The sequence below is a fragment of the Betta splendens genome, chromosome 17 (assembly GCF_900634795.4).
Source record: "Betta splendens chromosome 17, fBetSpl5.4, whole genome shotgun sequence".
NCBI classification, from domain to species: domain Eukaryota; kingdom Metazoa; phylum Chordata; class Actinopteri; order Anabantiformes; family Osphronemidae; genus Betta; species Betta splendens.
The window spans coordinates 8,204,987-8,226,862 of NC_040897.2; the positions used below are offsets into that span (position 1 = coordinate 8,204,987).

At 42.4% G+C, this 21,876-nt stretch overlaps 4 protein-coding genes across 10 annotated transcripts; 2 read left to right on the top strand and 2 right to left on the bottom strand.

Moving 5' to 3' along the window:
- Window positions 1-77: 77 nt before the first annotated feature.
- On the bottom strand, window positions 78-4,232 carry prkab2 (protein kinase, AMP-activated, beta 2 non-catalytic subunit). Of its 3 annotated transcripts, none has more exons than XM_029132643.3 (8): window positions 4,074-4,232; window positions 3,061-3,242; window positions 2,802-2,959; window positions 2,520-2,613; window positions 2,315-2,429; window positions 2,086-2,219; window positions 1,921-1,989; window positions 78-1,716 (listed from the first exon to the last, which is right to left on the bottom strand). In XM_029132643.3, exons 2-8 carry the CDS (start codon window positions 3,217-3,219, stop codon window positions 1,639-1,641), a joined length of 807 nt encoding a protein of 268 aa, XP_028988476.1. In that variant the 5' UTR covers window positions 3,220-3,242; window positions 4,074-4,232; the 3' UTR covers window positions 78-1,638. The 3 variants fall into 3 exon arrangements, with proteins under 3 accessions (XP_028988476.1, XP_028988477.1, XP_028988478.1); XM_029132644.3 differs by having other exon boundaries at window positions 3,061-3,239; window positions 4,074-4,217; XM_029132645.3 differs by lacking the exon at window positions 4,074-4,232 and adding an exon at window positions 3,858-4,037.
- A 592-nt stretch (window positions 4,233-4,824) lies between these two features.
- Window positions 4,825-11,407, bottom strand: LOC114844138 (calcium-binding mitochondrial carrier protein SCaMC-1-like). 4 transcript variants are annotated; one of them, XM_041068266.2, is made up of 10 exons: window positions 11,211-11,407; window positions 8,771-8,897; window positions 8,564-8,651; window positions 8,353-8,464; window positions 7,498-7,656; window positions 7,263-7,415; window positions 7,076-7,183; window positions 6,788-6,955; window positions 6,527-6,677; window positions 4,825-6,106 (listed from the first exon to the last, which is right to left on the bottom strand). In XM_041068266.2, the coding sequence occupies exons 4-10, from the start codon at window positions 8,461-8,463 to the stop codon at window positions 5,925-5,927; spliced, it is 1,032 nt and encodes a 343-aa protein (XP_040924200.1). In that variant the 5' UTR covers window position 8,464; window positions 8,564-8,651; window positions 8,771-8,897; window positions 11,211-11,407; the 3' UTR covers window positions 4,825-5,924. The 4 variants fall into 4 exon arrangements, with proteins under 4 accessions (XP_040924200.1, XP_028987078.1, XP_028987077.1 ...); XM_029131245.3 differs by lacking the exon at window positions 11,211-11,407 and adding an exon at window positions 10,965-11,055; XM_029131244.3 differs by lacking the exon at window positions 11,211-11,407 and adding an exon at window positions 9,046-9,690.
- On the top strand, window positions 9,926-16,539 carry LOC114844141 (EEIG family member 2-like). 2 transcript variants are annotated; one of them, XM_029131249.3, is made up of 11 exons: window positions 9,926-10,794; window positions 11,499-11,619; window positions 11,881-11,910; window positions 12,231-12,347; window positions 12,760-12,806; window positions 13,997-14,094; window positions 14,198-14,293; window positions 14,369-14,576; window positions 14,738-14,874; window positions 15,447-15,510; window positions 15,773-16,539. In XM_029131249.3, exons 1-11 carry the CDS (start codon window positions 10,649-10,651, stop codon window positions 15,813-15,815), a joined length of 1,107 nt encoding a protein of 368 aa, XP_028987082.1. In that variant the 5' UTR covers window positions 9,926-10,648; the 3' UTR covers window positions 15,816-16,539. The 2 variants fall into 2 exon arrangements, with proteins under 2 accessions (XP_028987082.1, XP_028987081.1); XM_029131248.3 differs by having other exon boundaries at window positions 10,300-10,794; window positions 14,735-14,874.
- Window positions 16,540-16,889: 350 nt separating this feature from the next.
- On the top strand, window positions 16,890-21,786 carry prpf38b (pre-mRNA processing factor 38B). Its single transcript, XM_029131247.3, has 6 exons — window positions 16,890-17,308; window positions 17,917-17,985; window positions 18,193-18,344; window positions 18,535-18,595; window positions 19,758-19,993; window positions 20,422-21,786. Exons 1-6 carry the CDS (start codon window positions 17,099-17,101, stop codon window positions 21,068-21,070), a joined length of 1,377 nt encoding a protein of 458 aa, XP_028987080.1. The 5' UTR covers window positions 16,890-17,098; the 3' UTR covers window positions 21,071-21,786.
- The last annotated feature ends 90 nt before the right edge of the window (window positions 21,787-21,876 follow it).

Below are 21,876 nucleotides of genomic sequence, written 5' to 3' on the forward strand. Positions count from 1 at the left end.
AGACTCCCAAGTTGTCATGGAACGTAATGCAATAAGCCACAGAATATTACAATAATATAAAACAACACAGAAAGTAGTTAGGAGCAGTTTGTCCTCTTTATTTGCAAACAAGTAATACCTCACACAGTGGATCTTTAACCCTTGTTCTGCAAAGCATTTAGAAACATTCATGAAATGGGTTTGAAATTCAAGTTTAAGTTGTAGCCTTTAAACTCCATATCCATGGCACATGTCGATACTCCCTTATCATCCACTTACAAACTCTTTGGACAAAAGACCTCGGCTAAGCCCAACATTCCCTAAACACTTTAAGAGCATCCAGTTGAACATTCTGTGTGTTTAATACACGGTACTGTCATCGTACAATCAAACCGCACGACTCACGAAGTGGCAAAACTTTCCAAAACACCACACGTCAAATTATCCATTCAAGTTATTATAATAAGAATAAAGCACATTAATAAGAGCATGATTCATACAAAGTTCCAATTCATAGCAAATATTCATTCTTGTAGCCCTATTTTTCTGAAATCGCAGGATCGGCGTCCGAAATGTGTCTCACGCTTGGCAAGAGAGCAGACATTCAACGCATGCAAAGCCGTGAGTCATAAACATTTTGGATGCACACACACACGCACGCACGCACACTAACGGATGAATACAGTACTTTTCTATTTGATGAGATTCTATTCAATACAGACACACGCACACATAAAGCACTGCAAGTTTATCGTACAGAAAACTGGCAAAAGAAAGAAAAAAAGCACAACCTATAGTCTAGAGAAGCTACAGTACAAGAGTTGTCTGCATAGGTAAAAGCTCATATCCACACTCCTGCTCACAGGACGGTAAAGTGCCAGATACAGGCAACAGCAGAACAAATATCGACACTTAGCCACAAGTCACCACCCGAAAAAATAGGAGTTTCCTGTTGAAACTAATGACCTATAGTGACACAGAAACAGGCATCAAAATCAGATGCTGTTCGCTGTTGCCTCCTTAACAACACGTTTTGCTTCCGAGTACCTGGAGGGGAAATTCAGTTTGCACGGCAGGTTATTGCACTTCATGGTCAGACAACGTGTGCCCATGTTAATCTGCACGCGCATTCCAAGAGAAACCGCTTTTAAAAAAAGGTCAGAGACAGCTGAAGGACAAGACAAACACTGTAAATATCCAAACTGTTGATCCACAGCATGAACACTCAAAAAACCCTCACCAGTTACAAGATAGTCACATATCCGCTGTTTGTCGAGGTGGTGCACGACCTGAACATGCACCTCCCAGTAAATCACACCAACATGCATATAATCACAAGGGTGTTGCAAAAAAAAGCAGTACACACAGTGATTTAGTCAGTTTCCTGTCCATCTGTAAATGTCACAGGTACAAAGCCACAGTATGGTTTTCATCTCTTTATCAGCTTGTTCACGCGCATTGCTATTGTTTTTCAGAGCCCTATGAAGACAGAAGTGCCACCCTTTAGAAAAACAAATCGCAGTAACAGCCAGTGGGCTTCAGCTCACCTGTAAACCCGTTTCAGTGCAAGATTTGGCTAAATGTGATGATGTACAAAAACAAACAGCAGAGTACAACATGGTGCCCTCTAAAAGCAGTGCGGAGCACCTGCGGTGAGGTCTAGATGGGCTTGTAAAGCAAAGAAGTGACATATTTCTTCTTGTATCGGTGAGTGGCACTGAGCACCATTACTCCATCCTATAGAGAGAAGATCACAGAAAAACACTGCCATGACTCCCAGTAAACTGATTCATACACTTGACAGAAAATGATTAAAATAGGCTTTGTTAGCATAAACTTAAAACCTTTCCGAAAACAGTGTTTGATGTTAAACAAGACAGGTTCTTGGCAACAGACCAGAAAGGAAGCCAGTTGGAAGATAACATACTCCCACCAACTTGCCTTTATTGAAAGAGCGTAAAGATGGTTCAACATGACGTGGTTGGGTTCAGGCAACAGGGCAGGGTCACACTGACAAGACAAAAAGAGAGGGAGCAAGAAAAAAAGAGTCACAAACTAGAAAAACAGTCAGTAAGTAAACAGAGTTGTACAGTTGTAAACACTGACAGATATATTGGTGTCCTTGTTGAGAATGACTTGAAGGAGGTGAGGAGGAAGAATCGGTGGGGCCTTGAAATGCCCCTCTGGCCTAAAGACGTACTGTTCCTGCCCATACGGACCTGGAGGGGAGCTGGACAGGTCTGTGGGCACACAACAGATACAAACATACTACTAACTAGCCACTACGTACATGTAAATAATCCATAAATACCATAAAACGTTTGCATGGACTCACCTGATGTGTCTGAGCATTCCAGAGAGTCGACCTGCAGGGCATCAAACACCTCAAAGTCAGACTTCTTCACGTGGATTAAATTGTTGATGGTGCCAAGCTGGCTGGTGACCAACGGCTGCAAAAAAACAGAGACCATTTCCAAATAAGCATTTGTAAAAAATATTTTTTACAAATAATGTAAAAAACAAAACCATGATAAGTGTACCTCTGAGGGATCGTGAACCCATTGTCCATCTACAAAAAACTTGTACTGGTGCTCTCCTTCTGGCAGGTCCAGGATTGCTACAAAATCATTATGGCTTTGAAATATAGAGAATAGAGAATATTAACACCTCAATAGTTTTTCTTTGAACTAGACAACTGGCTCAGGTACTGGTTTCATTTTAAATTCAATGTGTTATAGCCTAAGTCAAGATCCATATCTTTATATATATTTGAAATAACGTAAGTGAATGCTAAGCTTAAGAGCAAAGATGGTCTTGTTTACCTTTTATTTAATGGTATCTTTGTGCTCCAGTTATTAAAGGAACCAGCTATGTAGACCTCCTTCCCTCCCCCAGCCCAGCGGATCACAGTGGGTCGGGCCTGAGGACCGGTTTTTACCAAGTCATCCAGATCTGGGGTGAACTCTTTTTCTCCTGATGCCTAAAGACATTTGACAGCTGACATCATCAGTCAAATCAAACACAGGCTGCAACTGAAAACTGTTTTCCTGTAACTCAGCTTGGGTGTCATTCAAGCTGTACCTTGGACTCAGACCCGTGGGTGTTGAAGATGTTGGGGTCATCGGTGCTGTCGACCATCTTGCTGCTGGGCTCATGGTCTTTGTGGCTTCCACTGCTGTCTGAGCGGTGGGCCTTGGCACCATGGCGATCTCCAGACACCCTGTCGCTTGTGTTTCCCATGTTGTCTTGTTGTCACAGTACTGCTGGAAGGAAAAGACAAATCATCATCAGCTTAAAACCATAAATTAAAAAGGGCTCTTTTTATACAATCTAGCCATATTAGAGATAAAGAACTGCAACATGAATTGTGAGTCAGAATCACTCGCACATCTTAATATGTATAATAACAGTGGGACCCTTAACATTACATTATGCACGTGATGCCTCCTTGTTAAATGCAAATGATTATGAATAACAAGCACTGCCAAGCCCATGCTTATGGTTAAATAAACGTGCGCATTATGCGGGTTAGCAAAACGCTACCTTGTCTAAATACTGTACAAGCGTTGCGTTGAATCTGTGCATAAAGATCAATAAACGCCATATAAAATATAGTCTCCGCCAAATGCAGCAGACGAAGGCTAAAGGTTATCTGTGCAGTGTTACAGCAAAGACACCGGGCAGTAGATTACGTCCCCCGAGCAAAGATGAATCAACAGCTCAGACTTGGTAAAGGTTAAAGCTAAGCTGCTGCTCCCCGTTAATACCGCCACCTTTCCACACACCGCTACACTCCCCGTCAACGCCCACTAGCCGCTTAACCAGCAACAGGTCTAGACTCACGAACGAACGGCATTAATAAAACAGAGCGCAGTTACGTCCGTGTATCTTGTTGAAGGTATTTTTAGTCGCCACAGTCTCTCGTGGCGGACGAGCTCAGCTCCGTCCACCGCCGATCTGACCAGAATATTTTTAGCTGCCGCTCGCCGTTAGCTAGCAGGCTCCGCGTTTGCTAACGGTGTCAGCGTCGACTTGGACCGCGCAAAGACAACTAGCCACCGATTTCACGTAGAAGCTTGAGAGTTAGAACTCACCGTTGCTCGTTGTTGTTGTTGTTTTGTAGTTTATTTATCCGAGGGCCCACCTCCTTTCAACAACTGCAGATCGATGGAGCCAAACTACGGTGCGCGGCGGGGACAAACTTAGTGTGAGCTTCTCGTTCAGCAGGGCGAAGGACTTTAGGTCACGTTTGAGGACAAATCTGCTCTGTAAACTTTGTGTTTGAAAAAAAAAACGTGGTCAGTTAAATCGGGTACGAAAAAAATCCATGCAATATACAATAACGTAATAGATTAGATTTATTTTATTGTTTTTTTATTATTATAAACGCTTTTAAGAAGAAGAGATACATATGTGCCCTTGGAAGAATAATATTATGATAGTGACTTTCTTTAAAGATCTGTCTGATTAGATGCTGATTATTGGGAATATCCACAATGACAATTAAATTATCTAATTCTATGATTATGAAACACTGTTGTCTGTATTGGGTAAAACCTGTTTTAAACTTTGCAGGAACTGGTTTTAGGACACGTCTGGACACCTGCTGATGTACTGACTCCTTTTCTTAATAATTATTATTGTGTCATTATTATTATTATATATCTAAGTACTGTATATTTATCATTAACAGGCCATTGGAATATTGAATAAAATCTATATTAATTTATCAGCTTGACATCTACAAATCAAGCTACTAGTAGGTGACAAACTATATTCTGAGTCTTGGTTCCCCAACTTCTGCCCACAATATATATAACTTTCTTAAATGACACACACAAACACTTAGCATTCAAACTTTATTAACGTTAATAACCAGTAGGTGGCGCTGTTAACCCATAACAATAACAACCCTTTCCTATCTAACTAGTGAGCTTTGAGGGACAGAACACAAATGGGCCATTGTTCTCAAATAAGTCCTCAGCAAACTTCCTTGTTAAAGTGACCCATGTTCACCTTCACAATGACAGTCTCATTGTTTTCTTGGGATCCTGTTTATGTGTTTACTATTGAATAATGACTTTCTTGTTTAGTTTTCAGTCTTGGGTTGTTTAAAAGACAGAGCAGCAAAGTGTAATTTCTAACAAGTAGCCGCTGTGAGAATGAACACGGGGTGAAATAAACTGGCACAAGGTAAAAACATGCTCCTTGCAGTGTTTCAGTCAAGTAACTAAATAACTGAGTTAATATGTTACATAGTAGCAAGCATCGTTAAAACCCATAAATAATCATAACTTAAGACAGATAAATACAAACCAGAATTACAGCATACATCTGCTGATGCGAGTCTATAAGGCACATTTAAACAATTTCAAAACAAAGAATGTGATATTGATTATTTTCACTCTGCCTTCATACACAGGAATCCAGTGTTAACAAGTGATTTTTCAAGGTCAGCTGCTGGCTGGAGCATAGTTTGTCGCTCTGGGGCGGGAGCATTTGCTCTATTAGTGCAGACGTATATTCAAAATAAATATGCATTTACTTCGTAGAAACGCTGCCTTTGTTCACACAAAGCGAGACGGCACCGCTGACCTCCCGGTTTGGTTTGATCACAGTTTCAGAAGAGTAACAGCAGTTTTTTTGTTTTCTGTTTTCCATATGTACCTTTAAATACAGAGCTATCATCAAGTATTGTTTTGGACAGCGTAGAAATTAAGGAGTGTCTTACATTTAATATGAGGATACAAATGAAAGCATGCTCACTACTAATCATTCATGCTTTAGCCACTGACACGCCACCCTTATTGGGATACATACAGTTTTCCATCCACTGAACTTCTGGGCCAGCTGGTGGAAGGCATGCTCTGTATGTTTGGAGCTATTTCAAGCATTTTCAAGTCTTGACAAATACAATAAATGTTCTTCTTTACTTCCGCGCGGCGTCATTTGGAGATTCCTAGGCCCGTTTTCATGTACTCATAAACCACATAGCTGATGCTGACAGCAGGAATGACTTTCATGAAGTTTGGCAGGATGCCCCGGTAGAGTCCGAAAAACCCATCTTTGGCTACGATCGTCTTCATCAGAGAACTCATGGAGGGCTGGTCTGACGCGTTCAAAGACGCTGCAAAGACACGTGAGGTTAGAAAGGCTGGTGTTTTTCAGAGATCATTTCTCAGTACATATTCAGTGCCATGAGCAGGTTTATCTGATGGGGATTAACAAACTGTTAATCACGTAGCAACACATTTTCCATTTGCTTGGTCTGTTCCAGTGGGAGACCAAAGTTAAAGGCGTTCTTTTATTCTGTTTACTTCCTCTCTGTTCAAAGCTACAGCTGCCTCTAGAAAACCCTGCACAAATCAGGGGGGAAGAGTATGGATGTACGTGTGATTGTTTAAGTGCTGTAGCTCCTCTAACTCTAAAGCTGTCCTTTTTGTCGACTTCATTCTGCATCACTGAACTGCACCTACTTGCACAACAGCGGCCATTAGGCGCCATGTATGTTTGGCCATCACCTTAGATGAACCCCGATTGCGTTTACCTTGCGCCTGCATCCGTGTGCGTACGAGAGCGAGTGGATAACTGGCCAGCTGGCCACAGGTACTCGAGATGGTCCCGCAGCCCAGCAACACCAGCACTCCCGGGTTGGCCGAGTCTTTTGTGTGATAGGACAACCAGGCGTTCTTTAGACTCTGAGGCAGAGAATCGGAATATCGGTTACCTAAATTGAACATAACCCTGAAATTCAAGAGGAACCTGTTACTCCATTGTTTAATATCACTAAAGAGACAGAAGTCCCCACCTCATAAACAGCAAGGTCGATGCCAGCGTAGGGAATGATGCCCAGCAGATTTGGAACGTAGCCCTTGTAGAACGCTTTGACGCCTTCATTCTTGAGGATCGTCTTCGCACAGTGAAACATTCCTGAATACTGGCCCGTCTTTCTCAGGGTCAGTCGGGTCTTCAACACCTTAGAGAGAGGCGGCACAAAGCGACACACTCGTTGGATGCGAGGTCTGTTTCAAAAGATGTTCTGAATTCATTTCTTTTGATCGTTTCGAATGGAACAGTGACGTTTGAGTCGTTCTACCTCCATGGGGTAAATCGCTGTCTGTGCCGTGGCCCCGGCCAGAGATCCGGCCATGAACCTCTTGTGCGTTTTGGTCTTTTTCCCATCGGGCGATAACAACTTCTTGTACTGCAACAAAAAGGCACAAATGGCGTCACCTGCACCACCAGCACGTGTTAAACAGCGCTTCACAGGATCACTCGCTCACTTGTTCGTACGCCATGAACTTGATCGCCGTCTCAGGTGCGATCTTTAGAACGTTGATTCCATTCCCTCGCCACAGCGAAGACAATCCCCCTTCTGTGACCATCTGCCTGAAACCTCCAATCAGACCGATCTTGTTGTTCTTAGAAGAGTGCACCTGCAGTAAGGGCGTATATGATTTGCAGGACATCTGCACGGCCATCTATTCAAAGAAATCACCCACCGGCCCCTGGTCTCACCTGCATCAGGACTTTCATCCTGTCCAGAGGAGCGGTGCCGGTACGTGAGACGGACCCCGCAACAGCACCTGCGACCAGCTGCTTCCACCAGTCATCAGATCGCTTCTCTTCCTCTGTGAATTCATCTGGGATGGCAAGACTGTCCCCTATATCCAGCACCTGCCCATGATAGAAACATCGATTTAATTAAATGCATTTATAAACGCGAGCAGCTTAGATGAACTAACTAATAACAGTGAGTATTATTTTACCACCTTCACACTTCTATTATTTTGAATCCACAGAGAAAAAGTAAATGCAACATCTGTAGAAGCTTCTGTTTGATGCACACTTAATAATCTTTGTCAAAATACTTCATAAGCAAAGTCCTGAGCTCTTTATCCACCGGTCAGAACGGCTTGTGAAATCATAATCACTGGCAACTGGTGAACATGTGACTAGGAGGTGGTGCAGTGACAGTTTAGTGACACCACACAGGAACAAGGGTTCATGGAGTTAGGTTCTGTGTCTAGATCGATACAATGACATGTTCTTGTGACTTCAGGCAGCCGAAATATTGAGTGCAAAAAAAATGCCTAAACATATACAACGTCTATGACGAGAGGTACTGTTTGCTCAGGAGGAGGGGGACGTGCCTCATGCAGCACAAGCAACTAGTCAGTGACATCTATATTTACACTAAGCAGCATTGGAGCAGGCTCAGGGAGACAGAGTGTAATGCCCGTGACCTAATTATCTCACACAATCTACTTTTGCAAAGCTCCCGCCGCGATGCGAGAATCCATAACGCGTGACCTCCTACAAGACAAGTGTGGAACGCAACCCCCAAGGAGGGCGTCTGTGCACGTCCCGTACCGACGTGTGCTTCCAGTAGCGGATGATCTCTTCCAGGTTATGGCCAGGGTAGAACAGGAAGTGTTCCCTCCACTCGTTCCAGTCCACCATCATGGTGCCGTCGATGTCCATGCTATGAGAGAGCGCAGGCATTCGCACTCATAAATGGAAATAAACGACTTAACATGAAGTGTGTGGAATCCTTTAAAGCACGGTGTCACACAGCACAGACCTCTGTAGGATCTTCAGAGCATCCTCTCTGCTGATGGCGATGCCCAGCTCCGTCAGGCTCTGCTGGATCTCGGAGGCGTCGATGCGTCCTGCCACAACACAAGGAACATCTGCTCTCAACCATGCTGCAGCGCAAACACTGAATATGAAAACAATGTCAACATTCCCTGGCACGTGTGAACACGCCTGCCACTCATCCATCTCCTACCGTCATTGTTCCTGTCCAGGCCCTTGAACGTCAGCCGCAACTTCTTCTCGTGCTCCTTCAGGTACTTGGTGAACTCGTTGAAGTCCAGACTCCCGTCCTTGTTGTGGTCGCCGGACAACACGATTTTCTGCAAAGACAGGATCGAGTCTGACTCATCATTTGACTCCCCACGCGCACGCACGACCAGACAGACAGGCAGGAATTTCATGCATACCGTGCACGCCTGGACCTTAAAGTCTTGCCTACATAGGATCCCATGGCCCCTCAGCCTTTACCTGTGCAGCACCCTGTCGGAATTTGCCCATTGCCACGAGGCCCTCCCGTAACTCAGCGACATCCACCTTCCCATCTTTATTGGTGTCGATTCTGTCAAACAGGTCCTGATACGACCTCTCGCTGTCAGGGTCCCAGCAGCGGGCTTTTGATAGTAAAAGCGTCCGTAACGACGGCTCCATCGTGCGCGTAGTGTGGAAGAAGCGTCCAGAAGGGGCGTCCTGCGCTCAGAGTCCGCTCATTAATCCGCGCAGGACATCATTCGCGAACGCTTTTGGAGTCGCCGCTAATCGCCACGCGGGGAAAAAAACGCGCGTCCGGTGAGTTAATTTCGCCGAGGGTCCCGTGCAGAGGTGGAATCCGCGGCGTTTCTGGGGAACTGCAGTGATCGGGGGCGGAGCGACGTCGGTAACGATGGCTACTCGGTGTTTTCTACGGAAAAGCCGGGAAGAGGATCACGTAAAAAAAGCGTTGAAATCAACAACTCCTGGATGAACCGCTGACGTTCTCCGATCCAGTCCGTGGTATTTTTATCGCTATTATATTCCCCATGCCCCGATGCGCTACCGAGGAATGTTAATCTTTCTCATCTAGACAGACGTGTCACTTGAAACACATAGCATCGCATTTCCTATAAAGTAATGGCGCGTGTGGCCGCTAGGGGGCGATGTTTATTCGCATAAAAGATGCGCACAACATGATTACAGAGTAATACAGTAGTATTATAGTACAGATTCTGTTGCCCAATATAAACAGTGGCTAGTACAGTATGTGGGATTCCTGGCCATGTTGTGTACACAACTCATAACTTTCTATTTGAAACCTCAGCCGTACTATACTATAACTGTACAATAGTATTTACATGTCATTGTATATTTACAGGTGTGGCCACGTCATTGAGGTGAAAGTGGGTGGAGGAGACGTACAGGAGTGCATTATATAAGTTGGTGTTTTTAAGAGGCTACCATAATTAAATGCTAATTTTGTAAAACAACACATTCCTAAAAATAAGCTCAGATACTGAGTTTCCAATGGGGCTTGTATTAATTTGAATTGAATTGTAGAGGTCTGTCTAATAAAGTCTGTGATGCCTATTGGCGTATACTCTGCAGAGAATAAAACACCATGAAATGGCTTGTTTTGTACAATGGAACGTTTTAAAGAAGATATGTTTCATTTTTCGTAATGCACCATGACTTTTCTTTTGTTACATGTGACGGACACTATTTCCTTATTTAACCCACTTCTTCTTTGCACGGTTAATATATGGTTACGGGCATACTTTCACTTCATGGTATTTTTTATATATATATTTACATGTGTGTGTGATAGTAGTATTTTCCCTGCCATTACGCGTTTTTACTGCAGAACGTGAAGCGTGAGATCGCTCCAACGAGCCGTGTCTCGTTTTCCTACAGCTGCACCGACCAATCAAATCGCGGAATGTCGCCTACGTCATTCTTTTCTATTATTCAGTGGGCGTGAGGAGGAGATTTGAACTTCGAATCACGTCGATCTTTTGCTTCCACCAATGCAGCAGCCGTGGTCTGGTCTGCCGAGCAGCACAGACTTCACTTGAGCTCGGATATTTAGCTAGTGGACAACATGTCATTCATTCTAATGAAGAAAAAAAGGTTTAAATTTAAAGTAGACTTCCACTTGGAAGAGCTGTCATCGATTCCCTTCGTAAACGAGGTTTTATTCTGCAAAATCCGCCTCCTGGATGGAGGCTTCGCCGAAGAGTCGTCTCGGTAGGTTTTCACTATTTATAGCAGGCGTTTGCTGCTTGAACGAACCGGCTAAAGTTACTCTGAAACCAACTTCAACTCTACAACCGACTCTTACTTAACGCGTATGCGCTAATTTCCATTAGCTTATGTGCCACTACCACGTTTGAATGGCTGAATGAAGCTTAACTAACCGTAGTTAACTTGGTTATCGTGATCGAAGATGCCGTTTTGACTAAAGGTGTTTACACAATTGATCAACAGTTGCTAAGCAACAATTGCCGTTACTGAACATAATCTAGATGCACTTCCGCTGTAATAAATTAGTAATAAATGAAATAATCATTATTTCTCCCAAAAGCTGAATTTCCTTCCATTAAAACTGAGCACAAGATGTTTTAGCTGTGGAGCGTTTGCTTATAACTGCTTAAAGCACTTACTGTAAATGAGTCACTCTGGAAAATATGGACCGGGCCCAGCGCATGTCAGCTGCTAACATCAGGATCAGGGCTTTGCTTTGCTGTGGTTACCGGCTGGTCCTCAATCCAGGGTAACACGCTCCTACAGTACTGTATGTATTGTCAACATTCACTTTGGCCACAGGATCACTGTTTTCCTACAGAATGTAGAGTGTTTTGCATCCGGATTGTGTTTCCTAACGTCCACTCCATCCACGTGGACGCCCGTGGGCCTTGTAGTAAGTGTTTCTAATTGTGCGTCTCTCACAGGGAGCCGGTACAAGCCAACTGTGTGCACTGGAAGAGGAGGTTCTCATTCATTTGTAAGATGAGTGCCAATGCTGGGACAGGTGTACTGGACCCGTGTGTGTGCCGGGTGTCTGTGCGCAAGGTACCGTTCAGGTCATTTTTGTTGACACTAAAGACGTGCATAGTCTTGAATAGAGTTTTCCATTTTAAAGTCCAGGAAGTTAACTGATGCTTGAAAGTGTTGAGTAAGTGTTTATGTACATAAGATTAGAGGCAGTGTTAATATATAACCACCACCTCAGTGCTTTATGCAGGCAGTGGTCATATTGTATTATAAACCAAACCAATTTTTACATATATTTTACATGTATATAATCTTTTCTAATTTTTGTTTAATTTTTAGGAACTCAAAGGTGGAAAAACCTTTGCAAAGGTAATACTTTATCACATACTCAAACAATCATAAACAAGGTCTATTAAATCAACCATATCTTAATATTTATGTGATAACAGCCTACCTTGAAGTGCACATAGAGGACATTGTAGTGTGATGACTCTACATACTGTACTAAAAATGCTTTTACTGCTACTTCCTGGCTTTGGTTACTGATTAAAACCCATGTCAGTTTAACCTACTTCTATCTGCATAATAAAGAACTACATAATCTGATTCAGTAACTTGTGCATGTAACATCTGGATTTAGAGTTTACATGGAATGACGAACATTTCAAACGGGTTGTCCTGGTGTGTAGCTGGGCTTTGCAGATCTGAACCTGTCTGAGTTTGCTGGGTCTGGCAGTACCACACGGCGGTGTCTACTAGAGGGATATGACACAAAGAAGACCAGACAGGACAACTCAATTCTCAGGGTATGCTGGTAAAAAACCTGGTTTTATACCAGCCATCAATATATATATATATATATGTGATCATGTCTCATACAGTATTGTTCTACACACATGCTTTGTAAAACTGTATAGGTCTCAACAAGGTCACCTGTTCAAGCAGTAGTAGAAGGTATTTGAGAAAGCTGGGTATATGGCAGAGATGGGAAAGTGGAATGTCCTGACAGCTGATGCAAGTCTGAGCCTGTGATCTATAAACTGCCTGAACCATGGGAACAAATGTGTAGAGTCTTCTAGTGGACCCACTTACACCAGCTTAAGTTTCTTAAAATGTACTTTCAAATGTTAATATGCAGCTAAACCACACTAAGCATTTTTTCTGTCTCGCTTTCAGGTTTTTCAGCCTAAAAGTAGCATTCTTGTTTTTCTGTTACAGGTTGTCATCACCACACAGCTCATGGTCGGAGACCCCTGTTTTAAAACGTAAGAGCTCTTCTTGACATCATCTGTCCAGTTGTGTTTATTGTTTGCACAATACATCTAAATATCAAGGTGAAATGAAACCATTGGCAACTGCAAAATGTTGTAGTTGTGGCTAAGGCACAAATGTTGTTCCTACATACAAATGTCTGCATCTAACCACAAGGGAAATTACTGTCATGACATCCTGTCTGGCACCAAAATGAAATCAAAAACTTGTGTCTGATAACACCACTGACAACCTCAGAGTTTAAAATTACAAAGTATTATTTTGTAGCTGATATTTTATCACACTCACATCTTATCTGAGATGTAATTGCACCTCGCCCAGACATTAATCATCTGAACCTCAGCGCAGGAGAGATATTGTATTTTCATTAAAGTCAAGAGCTGCATGTAAAACAGATGTGATGTAACATCACACTCCTGGCAGAGCTTGTGCCATGTGCAGCTGCACTTCTTTAACCAAACCCAAGTCTTGTCGTGTGTTCTTTCAACTCCCCCTTTCTGCAGTCTTACACACGCCACTGCCTAAACTCAAGCAGCCTGGTGACTCACCCCACACTGTGTTACTCATATTGTGTGGTAGATTTACTACACAGTGCAAAGTGGAAAGACGACGCTTTTATTCACTGTCTGTTACTCTTTGACTACATTTCCCCACCCCCTTAAGCTAAGGGGGTGTTTTTGTGGTATTATGTTGCTATAGAGTCATTCCACTGTTTTTTTAAAACAGACTATAAATCTATTAATATATCATAGCTTATACACATAGTTAATGTATAATGTAACTAGTGTTTGTTTGTGTATATCTGCAGTTTAATATTACACCCAGTTTTTACATGTAAAGGTATATTTATTTGAGATTTGCTGGTAAAACAATATTAATAATAATTTGTTTACAAATACAGATGCAGTACTGCCACATGTACATGTATGTATGTATAAAGGATTCAGATCATCCAAAATGACTGTTGACTGGCTTTTGAACAAACCACATAGCATAAGTGAAACATGTTTCTAGGTAAAGGCCAGTGTAATAAGGTCCTGCTTATTCTCAATACCTAATCTCATTTTTGTTGTCATATTGCTTGCTGTTAAAACATGTAAAGCAGCTCTTTTTCAGCAAGAACAACTCTACATCCCAAATATCACAACTAGAGTAACACGACTGCCTCCTTTACTCCCTTTAGTCCTCCATCTACAGCCATGACTCTGGGAATCCCACAGGCAGAAGCAGAGTGTCTTCTAGAAGACAGAAAGGGAGGGGACACATCTTGTGTCATCACCGGTATGTGCGTGGAGATTCTACGGCTTCAAGAATTTGTTCAGTGGTAAACCAAAAAATGTGTGAATTCTAACCCTAAGTGATGGAATTCTATTTATTCCTTTAGAAACTCCAAAAAAGTCAGTATCTGTTCCAGAGGAGCTGGTTGCATGTGGCCACTCCAGAACAAATAGTTATGCAAGTCAGCTGTCAAAAATCTCAGGTACCAGACACAGGTTCAAACAAGCACCAAATTAGTAACATTTGGTAAAATCATTGACCTATACATGTTCTGTAGGTTACAGCTCCAATCACTCGAGTTTAACAGATTTGAGCCATCGGAGGAGCGCTTCAGGGGGCTCTGCCTCCACAGGCATTGGAAGCATCCTGGAACCCGGTGATCAGCAGACAGAGAAAGGAGAGAGGGAGAGCAGGACCACTCCCCCAGTCTCTGCAAGCTGTCACCATGCAGCTGAACACCCCTCCACTCCATCCAAGGCTCCACGGTAATACGCACATTTACAGGGGTCACAAGTATAATAATATATGTAAATCAGCTTATTTTATTTACTTGTCCTCACCTTTCCTTCTCAATTAGTAATCAGCTTACACAGTTTCTCTGAGCCAGTATTTCAAATTGTTTATTCTGCTTTTGTTTTTTCAGTAGACATCTAGTGAAACAGGACTCCATGGAGAACCAGTTGAAGAGAGTCAATGCCACAAGGGTTGACGCTGATGACATAATAGAGAAAATCCTCCAGAGCCAAGACTTCAGTCGTGATTTCATGGATTCGAGTGCAGAGGGTGTGTACCTTTATCTGCAACTTAATAAACTTATTAAAGCTGTTTGGAAATGCGGGATGGGCCCAAATATGTCTATACAGTCTGTTGCAATACTCATTATACTGTATGTATTGTATTACAAGTTGACAATGTCCCCACAGGAAAAGATTATTTGAATAATACCCATGGTTTGTGGTTAAGTACCATATTTAACTATACCATATTTACCATATTTATATTTTATAGGTTATGCTAAATTAAACTTATTTTTGCATTTTCCTCTTTATCTGATTATATTGTCCTTTGAGGACACAGAGTAATTGGGACTCTTTTCCGTGGGGGAGGTGTTTACACATTTTAATTTTGAATTCTGTCTTTTTTACATTTCCTACTAAACTGTTAAATGTGTAGCATTTATGGGTGTGTGGAGTGTCGTCAGCTGTCACACCAACTTCCCTACGTCAGCCCCCACTCAATTGTCATTTATTTTTAGAAAACCCAGTGAGTAAGTGTGAACATGTCCAAATGCAACTGGGCAGACTGACTGTCAGTTTCCGTGTTCATAACATGTCTGTGTTTGTGTGTTGCTGCAGAGGAGGGGCTCAGCTTGTTTGTTGGTCCTGGTGGGAGTACAGCCTTGGGAAGCCAGCACACGAGGTGCGTGTGGTTATGTAACTGTTGATTGCGGGCGCCACACAGCAGGCGTTTACTACAAGTATGGGGGATAAAAATATGCTTACTGTGGGTATCTTACGAAAGTGTTAGTTTAATTAATGTGTGTATTTAAACAGTATGTCTATTGTGTAAGATTTCACTGAAATATCCTTCTAATTTCACAACAACAATAGTGTCAGTCAGATGAGATAACAACCCTCATTTCTTGTCATTTCATGTAACACATTATGGCCTTTTCTTTCAGGGTCGCAGCCGGAATATTCGAGCAGGTGGTGATCAAGCGCTAGGCTTTAGGAAGCATGTGAATGTTATAATGGGTGCCGTATTACACTGATGCAGCGAACTCAAGACTGAGTGGCAGAGGTGTCACAACTTGCTCCCACCACTTTGGAGGAGATTTCTCTTATGCAATCCCTTTCGTCTGACCTAGAGCTTCTGTTGATCAGGAGAGCCCTCTTGTGTCTAAGAAGTGGCGTTGAAGGTTCCGTCATCACAACATCTTAGTGGTTGTACTGACATTTTTTTTCTGTTTTTTGCTCTATAAAAACATTATATAAAATATATACAAGTAGAGCATATCCAGTGAAATTTACCTCAATGGTTACAACACCACTGGTTGTCAGTAGCTCTGGCACTTCAAAGATACGCCTTCATTCACCTGGTTGTGAAGAGGATGGTTGACTTTTCAATACCATATTATTATAATATATAATATATATTTTGTTAACTTTGTATTATACAGTATACATGTTATATGTGTCTATGTATGACGTATGTAATGTTACTTTATTATATGTAGTTTTATTTGTTTTATGTATTCAGCATTACCTGTATCAACCCTATTTTTGATCTTTCATTTTGAAGCTATGGAATGTTGCTGTATTTATAAAAAAATAATTGCAGTCTCTTAAACAAATATGTTGTATTGTATGTATGTATGTCTCTGCTCTTTTGTAAAAAAGAGATGTATGGATGATTTCATGCAGAAATAAAAAGGAACAAAAGAAATGAGTAATTAAAGTTAGTAAATTAAAACACAAAACAAATATTGTGTTACAGAAAACGATACAGGCCTGTAAACCAGCCACACTCCATTAAGATAAAATTTCAACAGATCTGCTTCCGGTTCAAACTAAATAATCATTTCAAAGTAATCGTTTGCTGAGTATGAAAGGGGGGGATACTTGGTTTTAAATGCAACTACATATACATATATTGGTACGTGTCGCACATTGTCTTTTTAGCAGGTGGTGGTGTAACTAAATGTGCGTTAAACAATTTATTGCACGGGTACGTGCTTTTATTTTTAAAACAAATTCCACAAGACCCTAGCGGTTAATCCGCTCATTCTGCACCACTAACGTTACACTTCCGGTGCCACCTCGCAACAGTATTTTCGCTAAGCTGTAGCGACGGCGGGAAGTTACTACCATCAATTTAACAACAAATCGGCAACAACGAAACGGACGGAATAGTTGAAAATCGACAATTCACAGTTTATTATTGATGGACCTGTAACCGGGAAGTCGCTAACTGTAATCCAAGTTTAGCGGCGTGGGATTCGGCTAACATGGCTAATGTCGGAAACCAGCTACCAACACAGGCCGTTAGCAAGCCTGCACCAGGAAAACATGGCAATGTACTGCCCCTGTGGGGCAACGAAAAGACTATGAACCTCAACCCAATGATTCTCACCAATGTGCTGTCTTCACCGTATTTTAAAGTTCAGCTTTATGAACTGAAGACCTACCACGAAGTTGTGGACGAAATCTATTTCAAGGTAATGCTATCGTTAGCGAATGCTAATCCGCATGCTAGTTAGGTAACCAGGTTCAGAGTATATAGTTACTGCGGTAACCAATGCTGCAGGCGTTAACTAACTAGGGGAGAGTGGGACCAAGCAGCGCTAGCTTCACTTCACTATCAGTACCTTGACTTGAGAATTAGTGCAGATGTCCATCATGTCGTGTAGCTCCTCACGCGTCAGCAGCTTGAAAGGAAAATGTGGCGTTGGTGGTTTTAGTTGTTTGGAATATGGTCAATTTGGTCGTCCGTTTTCGTGTTTAGAAAAACATAACGGAGTCACTACTGCATTCTAGCATTGATGTACATTCTAGTTACGCTGCGTAATGATCGAGAAACGTCGAAGGACCTCTGCATTTCTCGCGGAGTCATCAGGGAGACGGACAGGATTCTCCGCTGTGCGGCGTTTATAACAGCTGCTTATTACCTCTGAGAAAGATCTGTGTAAACTAGCTTACTGTTGCTCCCAGACGTGCTTATTAAGCCAATAACTTTATTAGGTAAACTGTTCTGAGTGTATCTATAATTTGGTACTTTATAAATAAGCCAATCTGAATTGACGTGAATTGAATTGTGTGTTTGCAGGTGACTCACGTTGAGCCGTGGGAGAAGGGAAGCAGAAAGACTGCAGGCCAGACTGGAATGTGCGGAGGGGTAAGTGAGAAGTACGTGCTTTTTATATTCCCCCATCTTCCCCCTTGTATGTTTCAAAACGACCTAATGAAGTCGGTTGATGAGGCATTCAAAAGACAGGAGGACAGATTGCGTTTTAGGGGTTGAACTAGTGGTCTTGTGTGAGTATTATTTCAGACTGTGTCACTCAGCAGGAGCCATTCAGTCATTTGATTTCTTGTTTGGTAGGTACGTGGAGTTGGAACCGGTGGTATCGTGTCTACTGCTTTTTGTCTCCTGTACAAACTGTTTACCCTCAAGCTGACTCGCAAACAACTGATGGGTCTGATCACACACACGGACTCTCCATATATCAGAGCACTTGGCTTTATGTACATAAGGTACGTTTGTTTTTATAATTTGTGCTTGATCAATGTGATGATTTGGTATTTCTCACATGCTATAGGAAAAAGACAGCCTCTGAAAACTATAAAACTGTGCATTAAACGTAATTTTGAAATTAGATTAAAAGTTTTAAGTATAAAAGTCACAGTACACAGACTCATATTGTGATCTTTCTTTGCGGCTCAGATACACTCAGCCGCCAGCAGATTTGATAGAATGGTATGATGGCTTCCTGGATGATGAGGAGGTATGTCACCGCGGGTAATAATTTACTGCTTCTTTCTCTTTATTATATACACATCACCTTACATGTTGTCAGCCCCACCTTGTGATGCTCATAGCTGATTTTTCACCTTTGCTTTCATTTGGCTTAATTGTCCCCAGTTTTTGTCCTCTAAACCTGAGTAGCTAAGTTATTTGCTTACTGCTCTGCTGCTGATTTTTATATTGGTAAGTAATGTATACAATGCTAAATAAATCTCTTGATCCAGTGTGATATCAAGGCATGCTCTGTTTTTTGACAGTATCTTGTCAGGACTTGTTGCACAAACCAAAATTGGGACAATGCCTAGTGAATAATTCACACTGATACAAACACGAACATACAAATTATATAACAACACACATCTGTTGTATTTTCCATGTTAATTAAAGTGTAATGTAACTCCAGGCTGTGCAACCAGGCCTTCTTTGATGTTCTATTGCATTATTTTTGAATTAATCGTCCTGAAACCCTACCCAACTGGTTAATTCCCCTGTTTTTTTCTTTAGATGCCCATTGTGCAGCAGGTGAATTGGAAATTGTATCTCAGCACTGTTGGTTTGTGTGTGTGAGTGCAACGCAGCCGTTCTCTACCATATAAAGTTGATAACTATTCAACTGGTGTGCACTTACCTACCTGCTCTAAACTGTGCTTACACTGTGGGCAGATGTTATCCCAAATAGTTTGTTGTGTTGTTGGAAAGCGCACGAAGGAAGCCAAGGCTGTCTGTGTGCCATTAGCACAACAAGGATGTCTTCCTGCTCTTGTCTGCTCCCCCTTCTTCTCATTCATCATGTCTGCATTAAACTATTTTTTAAAGATGTAGTGAGAGGAAGGGAGAGCTTACAAACAGGAAACACTGTTATTATGAAGGCTCACTTTGTAAGCACAAGTTACGAGATAAGTCAGTTTAGATGAAGCAAACGTGTGTGCTATTTATAGTTTTGTTTCCTCTCGACGTAGCAGAAGAAAACCCAGGCACAGTTGATTAATAAATGAGCTAATTAAGCTAGATGAACAGAGGTGAAGGCTCAGTACTTGGTCATCACAAACTGCCTTTGGTTTGATGCAAGCTTTATTGATTTTCCCCAATAGTTGTATGCTAATAAATTTTTTCTGTGGCTCTTTCCCATCGTCTGGTTATAGGAGCTTGACGTGAAGGCCGGCGGTGGATGTGTAATGACCGTTGGGGAGATGCTGCGGTCTTTCCTGACCAAACTGGAATGGTTTTCCACTCTGTTCCCCCGTATCCCAGTGCCTGTCCAGAAGATCATTGACCAGCAGATGAAAGCAAGGCCTCGAAAGGTTGCTCAGAAGGAAACGCAGGAGGAAGAAGCCACATCTGCAGAGTCAGGGAGGCAAGGGGAACGACGCCGCTCCAGGTAGAACATTAATGAATACAAAGTTCTACTGGCACATAAAACACAGGTTTTTAAGCAATGTTCTCAACAAGTTGCATGAACAGCTTTTGGTCTGAAATGACAAAAAGTAGTGAATCAAAAAGTAGTGCGTGGAAAATTTTGATTATCATGAGGGAAACCTCCCTCTCATCTCAGTACACACATGCAGGAATAAACACCAGTTTTATCTTCAGACAGCTCATTGTTGCCATGTGTTTGAGGCAAATAAATAAATACTGTTAATGCTGTGTTCCAAAATATTAAAGTTTAATTCCAACCTTTTTTGCTAAAGCAGTCAACCTTCTCCTGTGTAATTTGGACAAACTTGAACTGAATTCTAATTCCAATCAGTAATTTATTAAATCCCAAGGTTGAGCTGCTTGAATCTAATAGTGAGTGTCTCATCACAGGACACCCAGACGAACGCCGAGCCCCCGAAGGTCACCTAAACGGTCAAGGAGCCGGAGCCACCACCGCGAGAAAGAGCGTCACGGCCCCAGCTTTGATCGAGAACTGGAAAGGGAGCGTGACCGGCAGAGGAAGGAGAGGGAAGGCAGGGACAGGGGCGAGCGAGGGGACAGGGAAAGGCGGCGGTCCCGCAGCGCAGACAGGAACCAAGACCGCCGAGAACGCAGACGAAGTCGCAGCAGCAGCCGAGACCGGAGGAGCGAACGCAAGGACAAAGAAAGGGAGGGCGGGGACGATAGGAGCAGGAGAAAGGAAAGGGATCACCACAAAGATAGAGGTGCTGAAAGGGAGAGGTCCAGGGACAAGAAGAGCAGGGTGGAGAACGACGACAGGAGGCATAAAGACGACAGGGAGAGGCACAGAGAGGAGCGCAAGGCCAAAAGGTCAAGCCGAAGTCGAAGCAGGGAGAGGAAGCATAAAAGCGGGGGAGAAGAAAAGAGCAGGAAAAGAGATCGCAGCCACAGCCGAGAGAGGGACAGAGAGAGAGACGGAGAGCAGCGGTCCCACAAAGAGAGGAGTCATCATCAGCGGGAGTCCAGCAATGACCATAGCAAGCATAGCGAACGCAGAAGGAGTCAGAGCACTGAGTAACTGCCACCCTGCAGCGACGTCACTTCTTCTGCTGTTGTGTTTTTCTTCCTTTTTCTACTTAGCTGCTCTGTCACGTGCTCAAGAGAAGGAACGTTAGCACATCGGATATCTGGAGTTGTCTTCGGCCAATGTTGCTTTACATTTGTTTTTTTTTTTGCCTTTTTCACTCCCTGTTAGACCGTTGTTAGATTTCATCTACAATTTCAAAAGTGACGAAAATGGCATTTTAATTTTTCTATGGTTCGTTCTATTTTTGCCCCAGGAAGACGTGTTTGTACATAATGTTTTAGAGGCTGTCTACACACGAGTGGACAAAGTTGCATTCACTCCTGGGTGGAGAGCATTTTATCAGCTCAACACCTTCCTGTAAAGAATAACTGTGCAAAGATCCACTTAAAAATACTATTCTGACCTGCACTGTGAGGTCAAAATAATATTTCCATGGTCATTATATTGACGGTTTTCTTGTCTCTGTAATGTCATTTTACACGCTTTGAGCAGTTCAAAGTGAACCTTTGAAACCTCTGAGTATGACACAATCAAATGAAGTAATTTTGTCCATGTTTGTGTAGACAGCCTGAGAATGTTTCAATCCTCTAAAGGGCAGTTTGCAAAGGGTGATTTCTACCACACACACACACGTGAGCCCTGCTTGTGTTGTGTTCAGGTTGTTGCTCTGTTGCATTTTGTTTTCTAATAAAACACTTTTCCAAACATGTTTTGTTTCCTTTTTAAAGCAAAGGCAGTGCAGTATGTAACAAATGCATGGATCACCGTGGACATTGCAGGAAATGTGAAAGTAAGGA